At 38.6% G+C, this 18,493-nt stretch overlaps 1 protein-coding gene across 20 annotated transcripts in view; it reads right to left on the bottom strand.

Annotated features, from left to right (window-relative positions):
- KMT2C (lysine methyltransferase 2C) overlaps nucleotides 1-18,493 on the bottom strand; it is a 266,222-nt gene that overhangs the window by 62,381 nt on the left and 185,348 nt on the right. For 18 of the 20 annotated variants that reach the window (XM_079151029.1, XM_079151018.1, XM_079151036.1 and 15 more), the window contains 8 exons: nucleotides 16,906-17,007; nucleotides 16,649-16,753; nucleotides 9,992-10,173; nucleotides 9,590-9,754; nucleotides 8,552-8,661; nucleotides 7,998-8,063; nucleotides 6,840-7,052; nucleotides 159-287 (listed from right to left, as the gene is read on the bottom strand). In XM_079151029.1, the coding sequence (XP_079007155.1) occupies nucleotides 159-287; nucleotides 6,840-7,052; nucleotides 7,998-8,063; nucleotides 8,552-8,661; nucleotides 9,590-9,754; nucleotides 9,992-10,173; nucleotides 16,649-16,753; nucleotides 16,906-17,007 (1,072 nt within the window). The remainder of the gene's footprint in view (nucleotides 1-158; nucleotides 288-6,839; nucleotides 7,053-7,997; nucleotides 8,064-8,551; nucleotides 8,662-9,589; nucleotides 9,755-9,991; nucleotides 10,174-16,648; nucleotides 16,754-16,905; nucleotides 17,008-18,493) is intronic. The other 2 variants (XM_079151035.1, XM_079151020.1) reach the window with 2 other exon arrangements.

Here is an 18,493-nt window from a genome sequence, read left to right as displayed (position 1 = left end):
GTCATCTAAACAGCGCACTCAAGTAGTTCAATTCTGTGATCTACAAACAAGGGTTTTAGGCAGTGGTTAATATGCCTCATCCTGATATTCAACTGTGACTGAAGTTCTCGATATCTTCTTTCTCTAAAAGTAACCAGTTTTGATTACATTAGATTCACCTGGTCTGTATGGCTTCCTTTTCCTCTTTTTGACGCCATCTGTTCCTTCTACTCCCTTAGCTTCGTCATCCACAGCTTCCCGTTCAGGACTAGATTCTGATTTTCCATCGCAATCCATAAGTTCTCCTTCTGGAAAAAAGTAAATCTATGGATGAAACTGGAAAAATCTACCAAACACATAATCCTTAGCTAATGGGAAATACACAACAAAGGGGTCACCGTGCCATTCTCATCAAGTACCCCAGAAGACAGGGAAAGTGGAGAAAGGGGTCCACAAGGTCCCAGGCAGCAGGGGATAGACTGCAATGATATCCCAGGTCTGTGGGTTGGAAGAATATTGTTAAAATGTGTGTACTACCCAAAGACATATGCAGATTCCCAATCTCCATCAAAATTCCAATGGCATTATTCACAAAAATGGGGAAAAATGATTCTAAAATTTGTATGGGATCACGAGAATTCCAGTAAACAAAACAAGTAGAAAGCGTTACACTACCGAATTTCAATGTTCTGGTGTAGTATTGATATAAAAAACACAGAGACTATGGAAACAGAAATAGAAAGCCCAGAAATAAACCCAAGAATATAATCAACTAATTTCTAACAAACTCACCAAAAGACAAAATAAGGAAAAAAGACGTCTCTTCAATAAACTGTCCTAGTAAAACTAGATATTCCTAAGCAAAGAATAAAATGTAATGCGTATTTATACTACATCCCAAAATCAACTAAAAATGGACTAAAGACCTAAATGTACAACCTGGAACCATAAAGTTCCTAGAAGGAAATGGGGACAGTTCCTTGGCAGTGACTTTCTGGATAGCCACTGAAATTAGAGGCAACAAAAGCAAAAAATAAACTAGTAGAACCTTGTTAAACCAAAAAGTTCCTGCATGGCTAAAGGAATAATTAGCATAATGGAAGGTAGTACATGGGTTTGGGGAAAATACATGCAAACCATAAATCGTATCTGATAAAGGGCTAATATCTAATTAAAAAAAAAATACAACCCAAGAACAAAAACAAATTTAAAATAGGCAAAGGAGAGGGGATCATGAACTGAAATCAATTTCTATGCATGTATGAGTATGTCGTGATGAGCTAACTCTAAAAAAAAAAAAAAAATATATATATATATATATATATATATATGGGCAAAGGATGTGAATAGATTTTTCCAAAGACATAAGAAGAGCAAAAAAGTATGTAAATAGTGCTTCACATTACCAAACATGAGGAAAATGCAAATTAAAATCACAATGTCATTTCATATCTATCAGAATAGCTTTTATCACAAAGATGAAAAATAACTTGAATATTAGGATGTGGAGAAAAGGAAACCCTTATATGCTGCTCATGGGAAACTATAGTAAAGAGGTTCCTCAAAAATAAACAAATAAAAATGCAACCACTACCAGACTCAGTAACTCCTCCTTTGGACAGAAACCTCCTACACCAAAATGAAATCAAAACAATACCTCACAGAAATATCTGCATTCCTAAGTTCATGGAATACTATTCACAGTAGTCAAGACATGAAAAGAACTTATGTGTCCAAAGACAGATGAACATATAAAATGTAACATACACATCAACACATACACATGTATATAAATACACGTATGTACATATGGATATATAAAATGGGTTACTGTTTAGTCTTTTAAAAAAAGATACTGCCATTTACAACACATATGAACCCAGAGGATATCATGCTAAATAAAATGAGCTAGACATACAAAAGTAGTCTATCATCTCACTTATATATAGAATTCTTTTTTTTTTTTTTTTTTTTTAAAAAGGTAGAATAAACAGAGAAAGTGGAAGGGAAGACATCAGGGACAGAGAGAGGGACTGGAAAGGGGAAGAAATAAGTCAGAAAGTAAATTTTCTATTAGGTAGAATGCATAAGTCTAGAGAGTTAATGTCTAGCACAAGAACCAGTCAGTAACATTGTACTGTATGCTGGAAATTTGGTGAGAGAGTAGATCTTAGATGCTCAAACATGCATGCATACACACATGCACATATACACACACACGTGCACATGGCCACTATGGAAAGTGACGGATAAGGAAATTTCTTTGTGGTAATCATTTCATTGTGTGTATCAAAATGTCACACTGTACACTTCAAATCCATACCATAAAAAAGAAAGGGGGCTGGACATGCAGCTCAGTGGCAGAACACTTGCCTTGCATGCACGAAATCATGAGTTCAGTCCCCAGCACAGCAAATAAATTAAAAATTTTAATAAAAATATTAAAAGAAAAAAACAGCTACCATATCTGCCAAACAATAATTACAAATGCATATATCCTTTGGTAAAGAATTAAATTCTGCATGCCTGTCGATGTACAACATTGTCAGTGTACCACATTACATCATTTGAATGTAACTTGGCCAAAAGTCAAGTTTTAAAATTTGAGGAACTGATATCAACATTATCGGAGTCACCGTACACAGGGTGCCTTCCTTCTTCCCTCACTCCAAAAGTCACTGAGTAGCTTGCCTCACTCCACCTACCTGCCCCACCCTTGTTTGCTAGCCCACACCACCAAACACCTCTTGCCCTGGGATGGTCTTCTCTGTGGCTGGTCACAGAGAAGGGAGGGTAGGGGCACTACACTACTAGACGCAGTCTCTGTTTTCTCTAGGCATGAGGTTTTCCCTTACACCAACAGGGTTTCCAGATCTCAGCAGGTAAATCAAAAGGAAGTCAGCACTGCACATGAAATGTGTGTGTGATACACTCTATCATAATGATTTGTGAGTCATTTCCTTAAACACAAGGGTTAAAAATCATTAAGAGGGGACTGGAGCTGTGGCTCAGTGGTTGAGTGCTTGCCTAGCATGTGTGAGGCACTGGGTTCAATTCTCAACAGTGTATGTAAATAAACGAATAAAAAAAAGGTCTATCGAAAAAAACTATTTAAAAAAATCAGTAAGAGCAATAAACTTTAAAAAAAATCACAAATATTGTTGCAATATTACAAGTTCATTGGCATTTGCAGACTGACTCCAGTGGAGTCGAGCATCATGTCTAAAATTACATGTGCAATGTATAATATATAATATGATATTGTGTCTAAAAGGACTAAGCAATACATACTGTACACCATGACATCATGTCTACAATTACATATATAATATATAATGTATAATATTACATTCTCACAGCTTTGAGTTGAAAACCGTAGAGGCGAAGTCCACTTTTGGTCAATAGTATTTTCCAAAATTTAATTTTTAAATCATCCAGTCTGTCTCTAATATACTGTACTTTACAACAAAGTAAACTGTCAGATATGACTTTTTAAAACAGTGGACAAAGGGTATACGTACTTCCATTACAATTTTTGTACTACTTCCAAAATGAAGGAAAAGATGTGGAAACATTCGGTTCAGAGTATGATCCTGGGACAGCAGCTACTGGGAAGCAGGGACTCAGCACTCCCAGCCCAGGGACAGACAGAACGAGGGGTGCTGTACAAAGTGCCTGCACACCCCCACATCCCATCAGCATCACTACCTTATGCGAAGGCTAACCACCAGAGGTGAACTTGCTAAAGACATGCAGAGCAGCTGGATCACTGCCCATGGCCCCATCCACTTTTCTAAGAGTGCTGAGACATCATTAGCACTCTAGTCAAATAGTCAACACATGCTGGACATGGTGGCACAAGCCTGTCATCCCAGGGACTCTGGACCCTGAGGCAGGAGGATCTTAAGTTCCAGGTCAGTGACAGCAATTTAGCGAGGACCTGAGCAACCTTGTCTCAAAATAAAAAATGAAAAGGGCTTGAGAGTGTGGGCTCAGTGGTAGAGCATGCCTGGCTTGACCCAAGTACCAAAACACATAAAATCAATTGGAAAAAAGCCAACAGTTTAGCTAAACTGTCTAAAATGCAAAAAATCTTTGATACAAAATAACAAATATTTTTTCAATTTTTTTTTGTAAAAAATGGTTCTGAAAAACCATAAAACTTATTTTTAAGCATGTGTGTTTTCTAAGGATAGCTAAGTGTGGTCATGATAAATTTCAAAATAGGATTTATTTAGCTAGCAACGGAAAACACAAGTGTTTTTCAAATAACAAGCATTAATCTCATTCCTAAGGAAAACACCTCTCCTTTCACAAAGGTTTTGAGATCCTGAGATACAAATGAGCATAAAGAACAGTCAGGAAAATACTGTATGATCAATCCCTTCAACCTTAACGTTGTCTTTATTAACATCTTCTACATCCAACATATTAAAAAAAAATCATGTTTTTTCATATTCAGTAAAACTAAAGAGATTCGGTAAATAGAATTAAACATGGATTATCTTACCATATGAATAGGAAAAAGGCAAGGGTCATTTTTCAGTAATTTTCTGTTACCCTGACAAGTCGTCAACAGAATATAAGAATGGAATATACCACCGTTTCTCACAGTGTTGTTCTACAGAATGGAAGCCACATGGAAATATTCTAAGGTTGTTTTGTTCCTTTGTTTTTAAAAGGTTCTATAATCTCATAATTTGGGAAATAATACACATTATCAAGAAACCTTTCATATTACATAAAATGCAGCATTTCCCAAACTTAAGTGACTATGGATATAACCCTTTTTCAGACAGAGTTTAATGTCCTTGGAAACTAAAATTCTTCAGTGCCCTCTGGCTGGTGCTGATTTGGATCACATCCTCCCAGACACATGGACTACTTCTTCACAACCCCTTGGCTGCGAAACTTTAAAATCAAATTCTTTGTTTCACAGTACTTGAAAACCACTTATACAGAAGCACCAAAAACCTTTTCTTGCAGGAGACTCAAAAAACACAACTAATGTAATGTTAGGATCAGATGGTAAATACTCAGGAACTTAAAAGATAATTCCTTTTCAGTGATGATCACCTCTCACCTGGACCACAGGTACAGCCTCCTATATGATCTACTTCCTGCATCTCTTAAACCTGTCTATTCAAATCACAGCAGATCAATTTTCTTCAAGTGAGATCATGCCCTTTTACTTCAGAAACTCAACACCCCCAGTTCCACTCTGGTGGATGCTGACTCCTTCACCCTGCTGTCCTGCATGATCTCCAGAGGCATTCTTCTCACCGACACCTCTGCTCTCACTGCATCCACTGCCCACTTAGCTCACACTGCACACATGGTGGTCTTCACAGCATTCCTCAAAAATGCTGGGCCCAATTAAGCACTGTTCAGCATATATTAAATATTTTTTAAACAAAACAACAAAAAAATACTGGGCCCACCTCCTCCCAGGGCCTCTGGCCTGGCTTTATTGTTGTCCGGAATGCTCTGCCCTCAGGTATCAATAGGTTCACACACACACACCTCCTCAGAGTCTGTGCTTAAATGTCACTTTCAGTTCATCTGACCCCATGACACCACTGTCTACACTTTCAATTTGTTTAACCACTTACTTTTTCCTTTGTACTTACCAAATGCATTACCATTAACTGATTTAATGTTATGAAGGGTTTTTATTTCATTAGTACTTTCCCCTAACCCTAAAATAAAAGTTCTATAAGCAGAGGATTTTATCTACTTTGTTCAATGACATAACTTTCAATATCTGGTATGGCAGTAAGCATTCAATAAATACTACTGGATGATAAAATGTAATGGAACAAAAATAATTATTACTTTATTTCTGAATCAGCTGAAAAGAAACAATTACCTTTATTATGGTTTAGTTATTAGGTATCTCCCACAAAATATGATATGTGAGACAAGGCAAAAACATTCAGAAGTGAAATGATTAGGTTATGAGAGCCTTTGGGTTAGCCCCATCAGTTTAATACCCTTGGGGATTAACTAAGTGGTAACTGAACACAGGTGGGGTGTGGCTGGAGGAGGTGGGCACTGGGGCATGCCTTTGGGGGCATATATTTTGTATCTGGCAAGTGGGTCTCTCTCTGCTTCCTGATCATCATGTGGGCTATGGCCCTCTGCCACCTTCTTCCATGATTTTCTGCTTCACCTGGAGCCCTGATGAATGGAGCCTGCTGTCTATGGAATGAGACCTCTGAAACCATGAGACACAAATAAACATTTCCTCCTCTAAAATTGATCTTGCTGTGTCTTTGGTCCTAGCAGTAAAAAAAAACAAAAAACAAAAAAAAAAAAACTAAACAACTCTAAAAAGAAACAATCTTACAGTGATCTCTGGAGATGAGCAAAAATATAACTCATACTTAATTTAATATTACTGGTAAAATTTTTGGTTATCTTAAAGAGTTTAGCTAGAGAAAATCTTAAGACATCTACTCTGATAAAGAAAAATGAATCAATGGTTTATGATAAGCACCTATGAATACAAATAGACAACTGAAGAATTATTAGTAACAGTTTTTCCATTTCTAGAATGTACAGATGAAGTTCTACTTTAACCTAAACACAGCACCCAGTCTCATAGGCTGCTACCTAGTAGACTGAGGTCAAGTGCTCTGACTCTATGACCTGTGCAGACTCAGTATTCCTAGAAATTTCTATAAATAAGTGTGCTCTACATAGATTTACGAAAGCAAGAGAACCAGAAGAGGCAAGGTCTTAGGAGATGGCACTTAGAAAGGCCAGTGTGATTTACCCTCATAAGTCATACATGTTTCCAAAGTAATTTCATGCACGAATTTTGTACATGTACTCCAAGGAAAGTAACTCAGTATTACCTCGACCATCATCCATCTCACCATCCCTTGAATGCTCTGACTGGATGTCTGGAGGGGTCTGAAGAACAGCCACACTATTCTGATTTATAATCTTCAATTTCAATTTTGGTTTGGACCGTTTTCTTCTTGGAACTGTAACTGTGAGGCTCTGTAACTGAGTCATCCCTGATTCAGTCAAACACACACCATCCTGGGTGTAGGTCTTAGGTGGATCTGAAATCACAGAATCCCAAGAACACAAATTTAAACTTCCATTTTAAATATGACTGATAAATCATTCTAAAATATGTGGTAAAGGAATGCAATGATAGTTTCATACAGCAAGTATCTCTGAAATGCATAAATAATTAACTTAAGAATGCCCAATTAAACTGGGAACACTGGCCAAACCCTCCTGTTGACAGGCACACAGTCTGCCTCTAAGTGTGTTTTTAGCCTGGTGTCTCTGTGAACGCGCCGCGGAGGACTTAGAAGGAAGCACTGAGGCTGCAGGCAGTACACTAGTGGCTGCACCACGAGCCTCTTCTTAGAAAAGGGCAGGAGGCAGTTTACGTTGGGAATCAAGAACACTCTAGAAGCCCATTGGGAAACCAAAACATTGATATGCACGCTTTCAGGGTGAGGGAGTCACTGTGTACAAATCCTGCAGGTACACTCTTAAATGTATAGAACCACTGCTCATTAGAATGACTCCTATACCACCTCAATATCTTTGTATCAAAGTATATAAAATACAAGAATAACTTTAATAATAATACATGAATCACCATTCTAGGCTACTGTGGAAAAACAACAATACGACACTGAATTGATTCTAATGGAGTCTGTTTGCTAACTAGACCTTTTCTGCTAAAAGATAACTAAGCACTGTAATATATCAATGAAGCCAAAGCAAGCAAGGCGTGAATAGTTATTCTAAGAGTTGTTATTTTCATTGCCAATTTGCTGAAATTTATTGGAATACTACCCCAATAAAACTAGATAAGATGAACACTTTATATATCAATTACAGAAATTATTAATGCCATCAGGAAATTTACACTGAACACTACTATGATAAAGGCAGATTTGATATAGTATATGGCAAGCCAGTTATATAAAAATAAAGCATATATGTGCTCTTTCTAAAGAACAAATATAAAGCATTTCAAATTTTACCTAGCTCTTTTACTTTTGTGACAATTTGTGCTACCAATGAAGATTCGCAGCAGTCTGAGGAAGGCACTGAAATGAAAAAGAATTCAGGTAATTTTTTCAGAAAAATAAAATGTATTTGAAGACGTGATTAAAAATTCAGCTTCTGTACTCATTTTATTGAAATAAATGCTTGAATACCACAGAGTGCTAAAAGCAGTTTAAAATAACAGGAACTGAACACAGTAAGGAGAAACGGTTAAGGAGACAGTGCATGTCTGGGAAAACAGGCGGAAAAGTAGCAGTGCACTGGACTGCTCCGTGCTGCTGGCTGTGCCAAGAGACTATGCTCCCTGAAGGCAAAGCTGCACCCTAGAGGCAAGGTGATGCTTACTCCTCCCTTCATGTACACTGTTTCAGTAAATCAAGTTGGGATAGTAAGAATTAATGTATAACACAAAATAACATAGTTTTCATAAAATACTTGACCGAATAATAGGTTTGCAATTCATTATGGACAGCAAGGTGTAAGTGAACTGCAAGACAGCACGGACTCTCACTTTAAATTGTTCTCTTACCATTTGACGCAGGCATATAGGGTCTGCACATGCTACAATCAAAACCAATGTCTGCTACATTTTCCACTTCCTCCTCAGTATTTAAGTTTTGACAAACTGCGTGCATCCATCTAAAAAAACCATATTAGTACATTTAAAAGGAATTGAACATTAAAAGGTGTTTCCTTTTAAAAACTACAAAAGAGGTTGATAGGGGTCTTCAAACTTAAAAGCCCTAAGCCTCACATGTTCCTACTATCTATCCCATTTAATATTGACCCATAAGAAATTTCGTGGTGCAGAGAAGGTAAGAGATCATGTACTAGGGAGGAAGCAGATGTGCATTACCTAACAAGGGTATGATAATGTTTTATGATCATATATGAATTATCAATGACAGCAACGAAGCTAGTCAGGTCAAGTACAAAGGGATTCGAAAGAATGATATGGTACATGTGTGCTCTACGTGATACATCTGAATTGAAGCAGATATAACTCACATAAAGTCATGTGCAACAGTAATTGGGAAATAAGGCAAAGGAGTTGTCTTGACTTCTGACACAGTTTGCAGGCAGAGTTCTACTAATAAAATAACACGGTTAATGATATTATGTGTGCAATGCTTAACTGCAAATAAGGCACAATAATGGACCAAAGAAAACATTCTTGATTTTGAAGCTACACACACATACTACTTATGAAAGGAAAAAACATGTATCTAACATCTAGCTATCTATTATCTAGAGCATTAAGTAAAAATAGTTTTAAAAAGCAGAACTGTGAGACCATTTTTAGAATCTACTAAGAGATTCAGAAACCCTCCATAAGAAAATGCATATGTGCAGGTAATAATTCTGCATGTAATTCTATAGGACTCATAAACCTTCAAAAGGTCCCAGTTAAAAATCTTCACAATTGAAAATTTAAACCAGGAAATCACTTCTATAAGTTTCTACCTGATTAAAATTTTGGAAAGCAAAAAGTTTTGTCCCTTAAATAAACTATCTCAGAAAGTTATTTTCTCCATTCCTTTGACTACACTGGAGAAGAGCACAGTACCTATCACACTGTCTGCACTGCAGAATAAGGTCTTCTTCTCTGTAGTTTCGATAGCAGACCGGGCAGGAAGACAAGCTGGCACAAGGGGCGCACTGTGTGTAATTGTTCTGCCATTCACACCTCAGACCCGCAGATGTAGCTCCACAGTGTCTGCACCAGACACACCTGAAATCCAAATCCCCCAAAAGTTTCCATTTTATTTACATATTTAGTCACTGTCACTCAGGAAGCTACACGTGAATACAATAAGGGGAAATCATCTAATGCACATTTGAACATTTTTCTGATAGCACTGAGGAAAGCGAATGTGTGCTACATGAACATAGATGGATGACTTTAAAACTAAAGTAATGCAAGAAATGTGCCTGAAAGACAGAAAAGGGAACACAAATGCGGGAATACCATTTGCACTTCCAGCCTCCTTTGGGGACTGTCTGCAAAGGCGGGTCCAGGCAGTAGGTATGGTAACTTATGTCACAGTCGTCACACAGCAGGAGTCTTCCCGGGTCGGTCGCCTTCCCACAGGCCTCACACACAGTGCACTCCAGACACCGCCAGCCTTTGCTGAGAACCACTTTAGTGATCTGTAAAAGGAATCACCATGCCGTGATTCATACATTAACTCAGACCTCATTTCCATGATCAAGTACACTATGTTAATTAACGTGGCGCCTGCGGACCTAAAAGCAGATGAGAGGCAAGCAGCCAGCTCATGTTGGGGGCCCAGTACTGGGCAGGGCACATTCATGTGTTTCTAGGAGCCCATCTGTCTAGCAGAATAGTTGAAAGCAGCACACAGTCTGATGACATTGTAAGTCCACACACCTATCTTGTGCTAGATTTAATTCCACTATTTTTATAGACATTGTGACTAGATTTTAAAGAAATCAACAAGCTGCCCTATCACTATTGACTCAGGATTTGAAACCATATCCACAAAGTTTCCCTCTATGTTATTTTCATTCATCCCAGGCTTCTGCAACTTGTGTACACAGCATGGGGACATATCTACTAAAATCAATAGAAAAGCCATGAGAAAAATAAAAAATAAGTCAAGGTAAAATACAAGTTTTCAGGGACACTGTAGGGACTTGGAAGAATTTTAAGCCATGAAGCTAGGATTTGTGTAGTTCACATTCACCCCACCTTTATTTTTCTGCCTCAAGGGTCTGAGTTAGCAGACCTTTTGAAAATCTCTATATTCCTGATAAACTCCTTAAAGAAGCCATATCATGTATTATTATCAATTTGGTACCAACTCTTAAAGCTCTCAGAAGACTAAAGTGCCTGCATCACAATATAATAGCAAGCAATGAAGGGTAAAAATTTCAGACTGTGAGGAATAAGAAAACCTGAAGCTTCCAGAAAGGAAAAAAGAGTTATATTCGAAGTAATAACTATCGCAATGGCATTAAGCTTTCCAACACCCCAGATACGAAAGGAGAGCAGTGGTTCCCAAATTCTACAGGAAAATGTTTCAGAACACAGTTCTTCACCTACCTAAACAACTTGGTAAGAAGGTGGAATGCCACTTAGACACATGCGAACTCAAACTTCAGCTCCTGCACACTCCTAAGGAAGTTCCTTGGAGATACGTGGAACCAAATGGGGACATATACCAAGAAAAGGAAGAGTATTCAAAAAGCAAGGAACCCACGAAACACAAGCCCAGTGAAGTTCAAGGATGAGACTGCAGCCACACCCAGGAGCTGCTGGCACAGAGGAGAGCAGAGCAATAGGTCCTGCAAGAGGAAGCACTCTTCCAGGAACAAAGGCAATGACCAAATAATCTGATGTGATGGTGTTTCTAGATCAGGTAAAAGAAATGACAAAATAAGAATAGTGACTAATAACTTCCTTCTTCTTGTAATCAAAAATTCCATGAAAAACAAAAGTTATAGGACACTACTTAGTTCTTCAGCAAACATTTCCTGAGTCATAACCAACTTTATTAATTTAACTATGTAGTTACACCTTTATCAGGAGAATGCTACGGGGAGGCAGGGAGCATACGCTAAGAATTAAATCAGAACTCATTTATTCAGAACAGGAAGTCAACAATCTCTAACACTAATAAGGCAGTGGCACTAGATTATTATTAAGAGTTAGAGAATTATTTACAGGAACAGAGACTTGAAAGGAAGTGTGGGGTGAAAGTGAGACAGGTGTTGGATGGTCAGCATTAGGCTTGTATTTATTTTATTTATTTTTGGTACTGGGGATTGAATGCAGGGGTGCTTTATCACTAACTGACACCCGGTCTCCTTTTCTTATTTTTCCCCTATTTTTATTGGTGCATTATAGTTGTACATAATGATGGGATCTAATATTAGACAGTCATACATGCACCCAATATAACAATATAATTTGACCAATATCATTTGCCAGTATTTCCTCTTCCCTTCCCCTTCTGTCTCTTTCCTCTACTCTGTTGATCTCCCTTCAATTTTCACAATATTTCCCCCACTTTTCTTTTTTCCTTTTTTAGCTTCCACATATGAGAGAAAACATACAACACCTGACCTCTTTTTATTTTTTGAGACTGGGTCTTGCTGAGTTGCTAAAGCTGGTCTTGAACTTGTGATCCTCCTGCCTTAGCCTCCCTAATCCTTTGGGATTACAGTCTGAACTACAGCGTGGGCAAGAATTTTAATTTTTTATTTTTAAACATGTATGTGTATTACCTTGATTAGTCTATTATTTTTTTAAATTAGCCTTAGATTACCAAATTATAATCTATCATTTACCCAAATTGAAGAAATAGAGAAGCAGGGTAGGAAAAGCAGGGTGGTAATCACCAGGTATTTTCTGAAAATGGACAGAGTATGACCACTCCAGGTATTCTGGGCCATGCGTATGCTGCAACTACATGAATCTGCCAGGCTGGGCAAAGCCACAGCAGACGTGTGAACAGAAGGGCGCCACTAAGCCACAATGGAAGTCTATGTGCCCAAGCGGGCAATGGGCCAGATGCAGCCTGTGGGCCACCATGCACCACCCCCGCCGGCTTAAAACATGAACCAGGAGGCAGATCTAAAATCATACACAATTTTTCAAACCTGTATCTTCATTCTTACTCAGTTTTCTTATTTCAGGGAAGCCTACTTCCTGGTCATTTATAGCCAAATTCTCAAATTACTCAGTTTATGTTCTCTCTCTCTTTCTTTGCGGGCAGTGGGGACAGGAATGGAACCCAGGATTCACTGCATCTGGGCAAGTGCTCCACCCGAGCTGCACCTGGTCCTGTGTTCACTCTTCCTGTGCTGCATTCTGGTGTCCAGGCCCTGTCCACTGAAACTGCTGTGGACAGACAAGATCTCCTAGCTTCCCATGCTAACCAACACAGGAGTGGAACCATGCCTCTGTGCCTAACACAGGAGGGGCACCGTGCCACCATGCCTAACACAGGAGGGGGGCCGTGCCACCATGCTAACACAGGAGTGGGACCGTGCCACCACGCTAACACAGGAGTGGGACCGTGCCACCACGCTAACACAGGAGGGGGGCCGTGCCACCATGCTAACACAGGAGTGGGACCGTGCCACCATACCAATACAGGAGTGGGACTGTGCCACCATGTTAACACAGGAGGGGGGCCGTGCCACCATGTTAACACAGGAGGGGGACCGTGCCACCACGCTAACACAGGAGTGGGACCGTGCCACCATGCTAACACAGGAGGGGGGCCGTGCCACCATGTCCAATACAGGAGTGGGACTGTGCCACCATGCTAACACAGGAGCGGGACCGTGCCACCATGTCCAATACAGAAGGGGGGCCGTGCCACCATGCTAACACAGGAGGAGGACCGTGCCACCATGCTAACACAGGAGGGGGACCATGCCACCATGCTAACACAGGAGTGGGACCGTGCCACCATGTCCAATACAGAAGGGGGGCCGTGCCACCATGCTAACACAGGAGCGGGACCGTGCCACCATGCTAACACAGGAGCGGGACCGTGCCACCATGCTAACAAAGGAGTGGGACCGTGCCACCATGCTAACACAGGAGCGGGACCGTGCCACCATGTCCAATACAGAAAGGGGGCCGTGCCACCATGCTAACACAGGAGGAGAACCATGCCACCATGCTAACACAGGAGGGGGACCATGCCACCATGCTAACACAGGAGGGGGGCCATGCCACCATGTCCAATACAGGAGGGGGCCGTGCCACCATGCTAACACAGGAGGGGGGGCCGTGCCACCATGCTAACATAGGAGGGGGACCGTGCCACCATGCTAACACAGGAGGGGGACCGTGCCACCATGCCTAACACAGGAGCATGACTATGCCAGACTGCCTCTGACCCTAGGTGACAGAGGTCTGTCACTGATTCATTTTTGTTCTACTGAAATGGTGTAATCTTCATTTATGAAAGCTCCTTGGGTTCCATCTATGGCACCATGTCTGAAGTGTGACAGGTGTTTCAGAATCTGCAATACATTATCTGCTTCAACTATGATGAACTGGAACCAGTCCTTTCTCCCATTGTAAGAAACCAGATATCTGGTCAAAATGCATGCAACAACAGCTTTCAGATACTGGACACCATGGGGTACAAGACTGTGGTGTGTGAGAGGAAGGAAACGTGAGGTGAATCCTATGGCACTACGTCTACAGACTTCCTCCACAACACTGCCCAGGGAGGGCCACCCTGGTACTAAAGCCTCAGTGAGTTCAGAAGACATGGTAAGTTCAGAAAGGCTGTGGCAGTCTGAAGCACAGGACAGAGCACTAGAAAAGCAGCAGCAATTGAGTGGGAGCTCCAGAATTCTACACAGGACTCTCTTAAAGGTCCTGACTGACCACCGAGCTGCACAAGTACAAGGCAGAGCAAGGACCCACAGTCAGGGGAAGAACAACCACTGTAGGGCTCACAGAGCTCTGGGAGACACACGGAACCCAATCGGCCAGAGTGTGAAGGCCCTGGGGAGGAGTGGTGGGACCAGGCAACACCTAGACAAGGCCACATCCAAGAAGAACAAACTACTGCTAGAATGGCAGTCCCCAAGGCTTTCTGCAGGACAGAAGTTTTCATGACACTAATGAGAGGTGATCTGTCGATCGAAGCTTCATGCATGCACTCTACAGCGGTATTCTCAGAGGCTACATGATGAGTAGCAACATCATTAATGTCATGCAATTTATAATCTTATAGTCCTGTGCTATAAAATGTTCCCAGTTTCAATTCCTAAAATGGCAAGTATTCAAGTAACAATCCTCATAAACAAAAACTTACTCAAGTAACATTGAAGATTGTTAAGGGTTCTAAACCAAAAAGTTTTGAGAATATCCACCTCACGAATGGAGGCTCTCTACACCAACCCCTGAAAGATTACAATTTATCCACAAATAACTGTCTCCAATAACAAAAACTAAGCTGAAACAATTCACGTGTTCTCTACTATGGTTCCAGATATTCCTGCATTTCTCAGTCATGGAGGTTGCAGTATTCTGTACTACTCAGAATGGTGTCAGGGGTACAAAAGGAGTCACGTGCCCTTAGGAAAACAGACTTAAATCCTAGTTATGCCAGTACCTAGTGTTTGACAGTGTACTGGCTGTCAGGTCTTCTTTTACGTAAGTTTTACTTTACCTACAAAAGAGGAATTAATTGTTGGAAGGGTTAAAGAAATTCACAAAAGGTCTAAATATCTTCTTCTAAAACTATCTTAGGCTAGGAAAGTTGTAAGGTACCAGGCCCACGGAACTTACACTTCTACTTTGAAAGGAAACTTACTCAATGACCTTATATCAGAAATATAAGTATTATAAAATCAAATGTAGAAAATTAGACTATAAAAGATACAAAGAAGAAAATAAAACTTGTTTTCTTCTAGGCGCATATAATTCTATTTAAAACTGGCTTTATATAATGTGTATTGTGTTTCTTTTTTGGTCGAGAGTCTGTTAGTAATTTTTTAAAAGAGTATATCATTTTGACCTCTAAATTCACAAAAACCTATATTATCCTAGAAAAGAAACACTAGCGTATGTATCAGCAAAGAATTTCCAGGAAGCACATGTTGACCCGTTCCTAATACTGACAACTTGAGTGAACAATGACATAATGCAGAGGTGTGTGAAAGGCAGAAGAGAAGGGATAAAGACCATCTGTAGGGGCTAGAGTTCTAGCTCAGTATAGAGAGCTTGCCCAGCACATGTGAGTGAGGTACTGGGTTCAATCTTTTAGCACCACACTGAGAAAAATAAATGATCAAAATTAAATAAAGGAATCATGTCTATCTGCAACTTAAAAAAAAAAAAGCAACTTTTAAGTTCAAGGTGATCCCACTAAGGTGCCTGCTCAAGCCAGGTAGACATGGCCATGGAGTATACAGCAGGATGCCTGCCCTACTTAATTTTGGTGAAAATTTCTTACTTTATTCCAATGTATGACTTTTATTAACCCTGAGTTCTCAAAAAAAAAAAAAAAAAAAAAAAAAAAAAAAAAAAAAACTCAGTTCAACATTTGAAATACTGAGGCTTCCATATCTAAATATAATTTTAAAACCAACATATGATTACTACATAAAAGGTTCCACATTAAGTCTATAGTCTGAAATAACTAAAACTGAGTACTACAGGCTTATGGAAGTACATTAAATATAGTATTTATTTTGTTTCTTTCAGTTTTAATAATAAAACATACGTAGTTGAGGGCTGAGGAAACTGAATGTGGGAAAGACCAGAAAGGACAAATGAATTCTGACTAAATATTTTAGTTGTTCTCAACTTTTATAATCAATAGGCAAATCAACTAAACTTAATGCCTTGGCAAGTAAAATTTTTTAAATGAAAAGGATATATTTTTATGTTTTATTTCTTCAAGATAATGGCAGGACAAGTCATACAATCTAAGACCACAGATTAATAAAGGAGTTAATAAGTTCATGAAGTAACAACACTTAAAACCAATATCTAATGAACTTAAATACTGTCACACATATATAGCAAATACTTGATTAATTTTAAGGACTGGCAAACATTTCTACTCAGATCAATTAAGACTCAACATGCTTCTGCTAGCTCATTTAAATGCAGCATACTTACCTTAATACTGACACAGTACGGATGGTAGCACTGACCACATTGAGAACAAGCAAGTAGTCGTCCTTCTGCTCCTTGGCCAAAACTGCCACAGACCACACACATATCCTGAAATCAAAAACACATGTATCTACTTGAGAGTGATTAACAACATGCACATTTTATTTGTATTTTAAAAATACTTTGGTATCTTATTTTGTGTATGGGCTAAAGTAGAAATGGACAAGGAAAAGTTCAAAAGTAGAAGATGAAGTTCAAACCTGATGCAAAGTGAACTTGTCACTACTAGAAAACAACACAACTGTGTTGTGCATAGAGTTTTCTTCTTCATCCTTACTTGATGAAATATCTGCAGTAGACACCTACAAGAGCAAAATACAACAAACATGAAGTTATATTTCAAATGGTATTACACTTAACTAGGAAGCTTTCAAAATTTCATAGCCAAGAAACAATTTTGCCAAGGTCTATACTAACAATTCCAAATTAAATTATTGATGCCAAGATATTACCACAAAAGTATGACTCAAGTCATGTTTTTATTGCTCTAATGTTCTCTTTAGATGAGGAAGAAAACATAAACCTATCCTTTGTAAAAACTTAATTACTCAGAAATTCTAATCAAGAACTATAAAACTGCATTATATGTGTATACATATGTATCAATTTTAGTGACACTTAAGAACTGCAATGTAGTTAGTCCAAATTAAGATGTGCTGTAAGCATAACATATCTGACAGTTTTCCAAGACTGAGTTCCAAAATATAGGGAACATACAAATGTCTCATTATTCAACATACATGTTGAAATAGTAATATGGTAATAATCAGTTTTTATGTACCAAAATTAATTCTACTGATCATAACTATTTTAATGTGGCTACTGGGAAGTTTTTAATTGCATGAGGGTCCCATTATATTTCTATTGGATAGAACTGCTTTAATATATTATTTTGAATAACTCATCAAAATTTTAGTGTTAGCCAAAGGATTATCAACCATGAATGTTCATTTCTGGACTTAATATTTCATCAAATTGTTAATAACTTGTTAATAACTTTCAGAGGGCTTAACACGAAGAAGCTCTGAATTAGATGCTGTAATAGAAAACAAATAGGCCAAGATCAAAATCATAAAGCAAGTGATCCTCGTCCCTTATAAAGGTTACAATCTAGCCTAGGAAGAGTAGAAATCCAACAGGTTACAGTCAAGGTCAAAACATAAATAGAATTATTTTCTTGAGGACTGAAAGATTATTAAATAAAAGCAATATATTACTGTAACATTTAAAACATAAACACCCTTAAAAGGAATTTTAATGGACAGTACTAATGTTTTATACCAGAGTCAAAAGTAAGGCAATTTAATGTCATAAACACTCTAATGACTACAAGGGAAAACCCTGAGCAACCTAAGTATTCACCATTGGAGAATGAGTAAAAGCATAGCAAATCAAACCTCTAACAAATAATCAACATTATAAAACAGGCAGGTAGAAATCTGTACGGTTTTCCCCGGAATAAAAAAATCAGCATGTTACACTGCTAAATGGCAAAAACAAGCTGCAGAATAGTATATGAGGTCCACTACCATGATATTTACTTACTTATTTATTTATTTTAATTTTTTTTATTGTAAACAAATGGATACATGTTGTTTCTCTGTTTGACTACCATGATATTTAAAACATGAAAGCCATTATACATAGCCTAGTATCCTGTGTAATAGGCTGAATCATGAGAAACAGCTATTTTCCAAGTGAAAAAGGGTCAACTATTGGCAATTCCACAAGAACTAACCCTAAATATACATGTAGCAAAAAACTAATGGGGAGAAAACTAAGGTTGTG

This window comes from Sciurus vulgaris (assembly GCF_902686455.1).
Source record: "Sciurus vulgaris genome assembly, chromosome: 8".
Taxonomy (NCBI): domain Eukaryota; kingdom Metazoa; phylum Chordata; class Mammalia; order Rodentia; family Sciuridae; genus Sciurus; species Sciurus vulgaris.
This window is presented reverse-complemented; position numbering and strand designations above follow the sequence as displayed.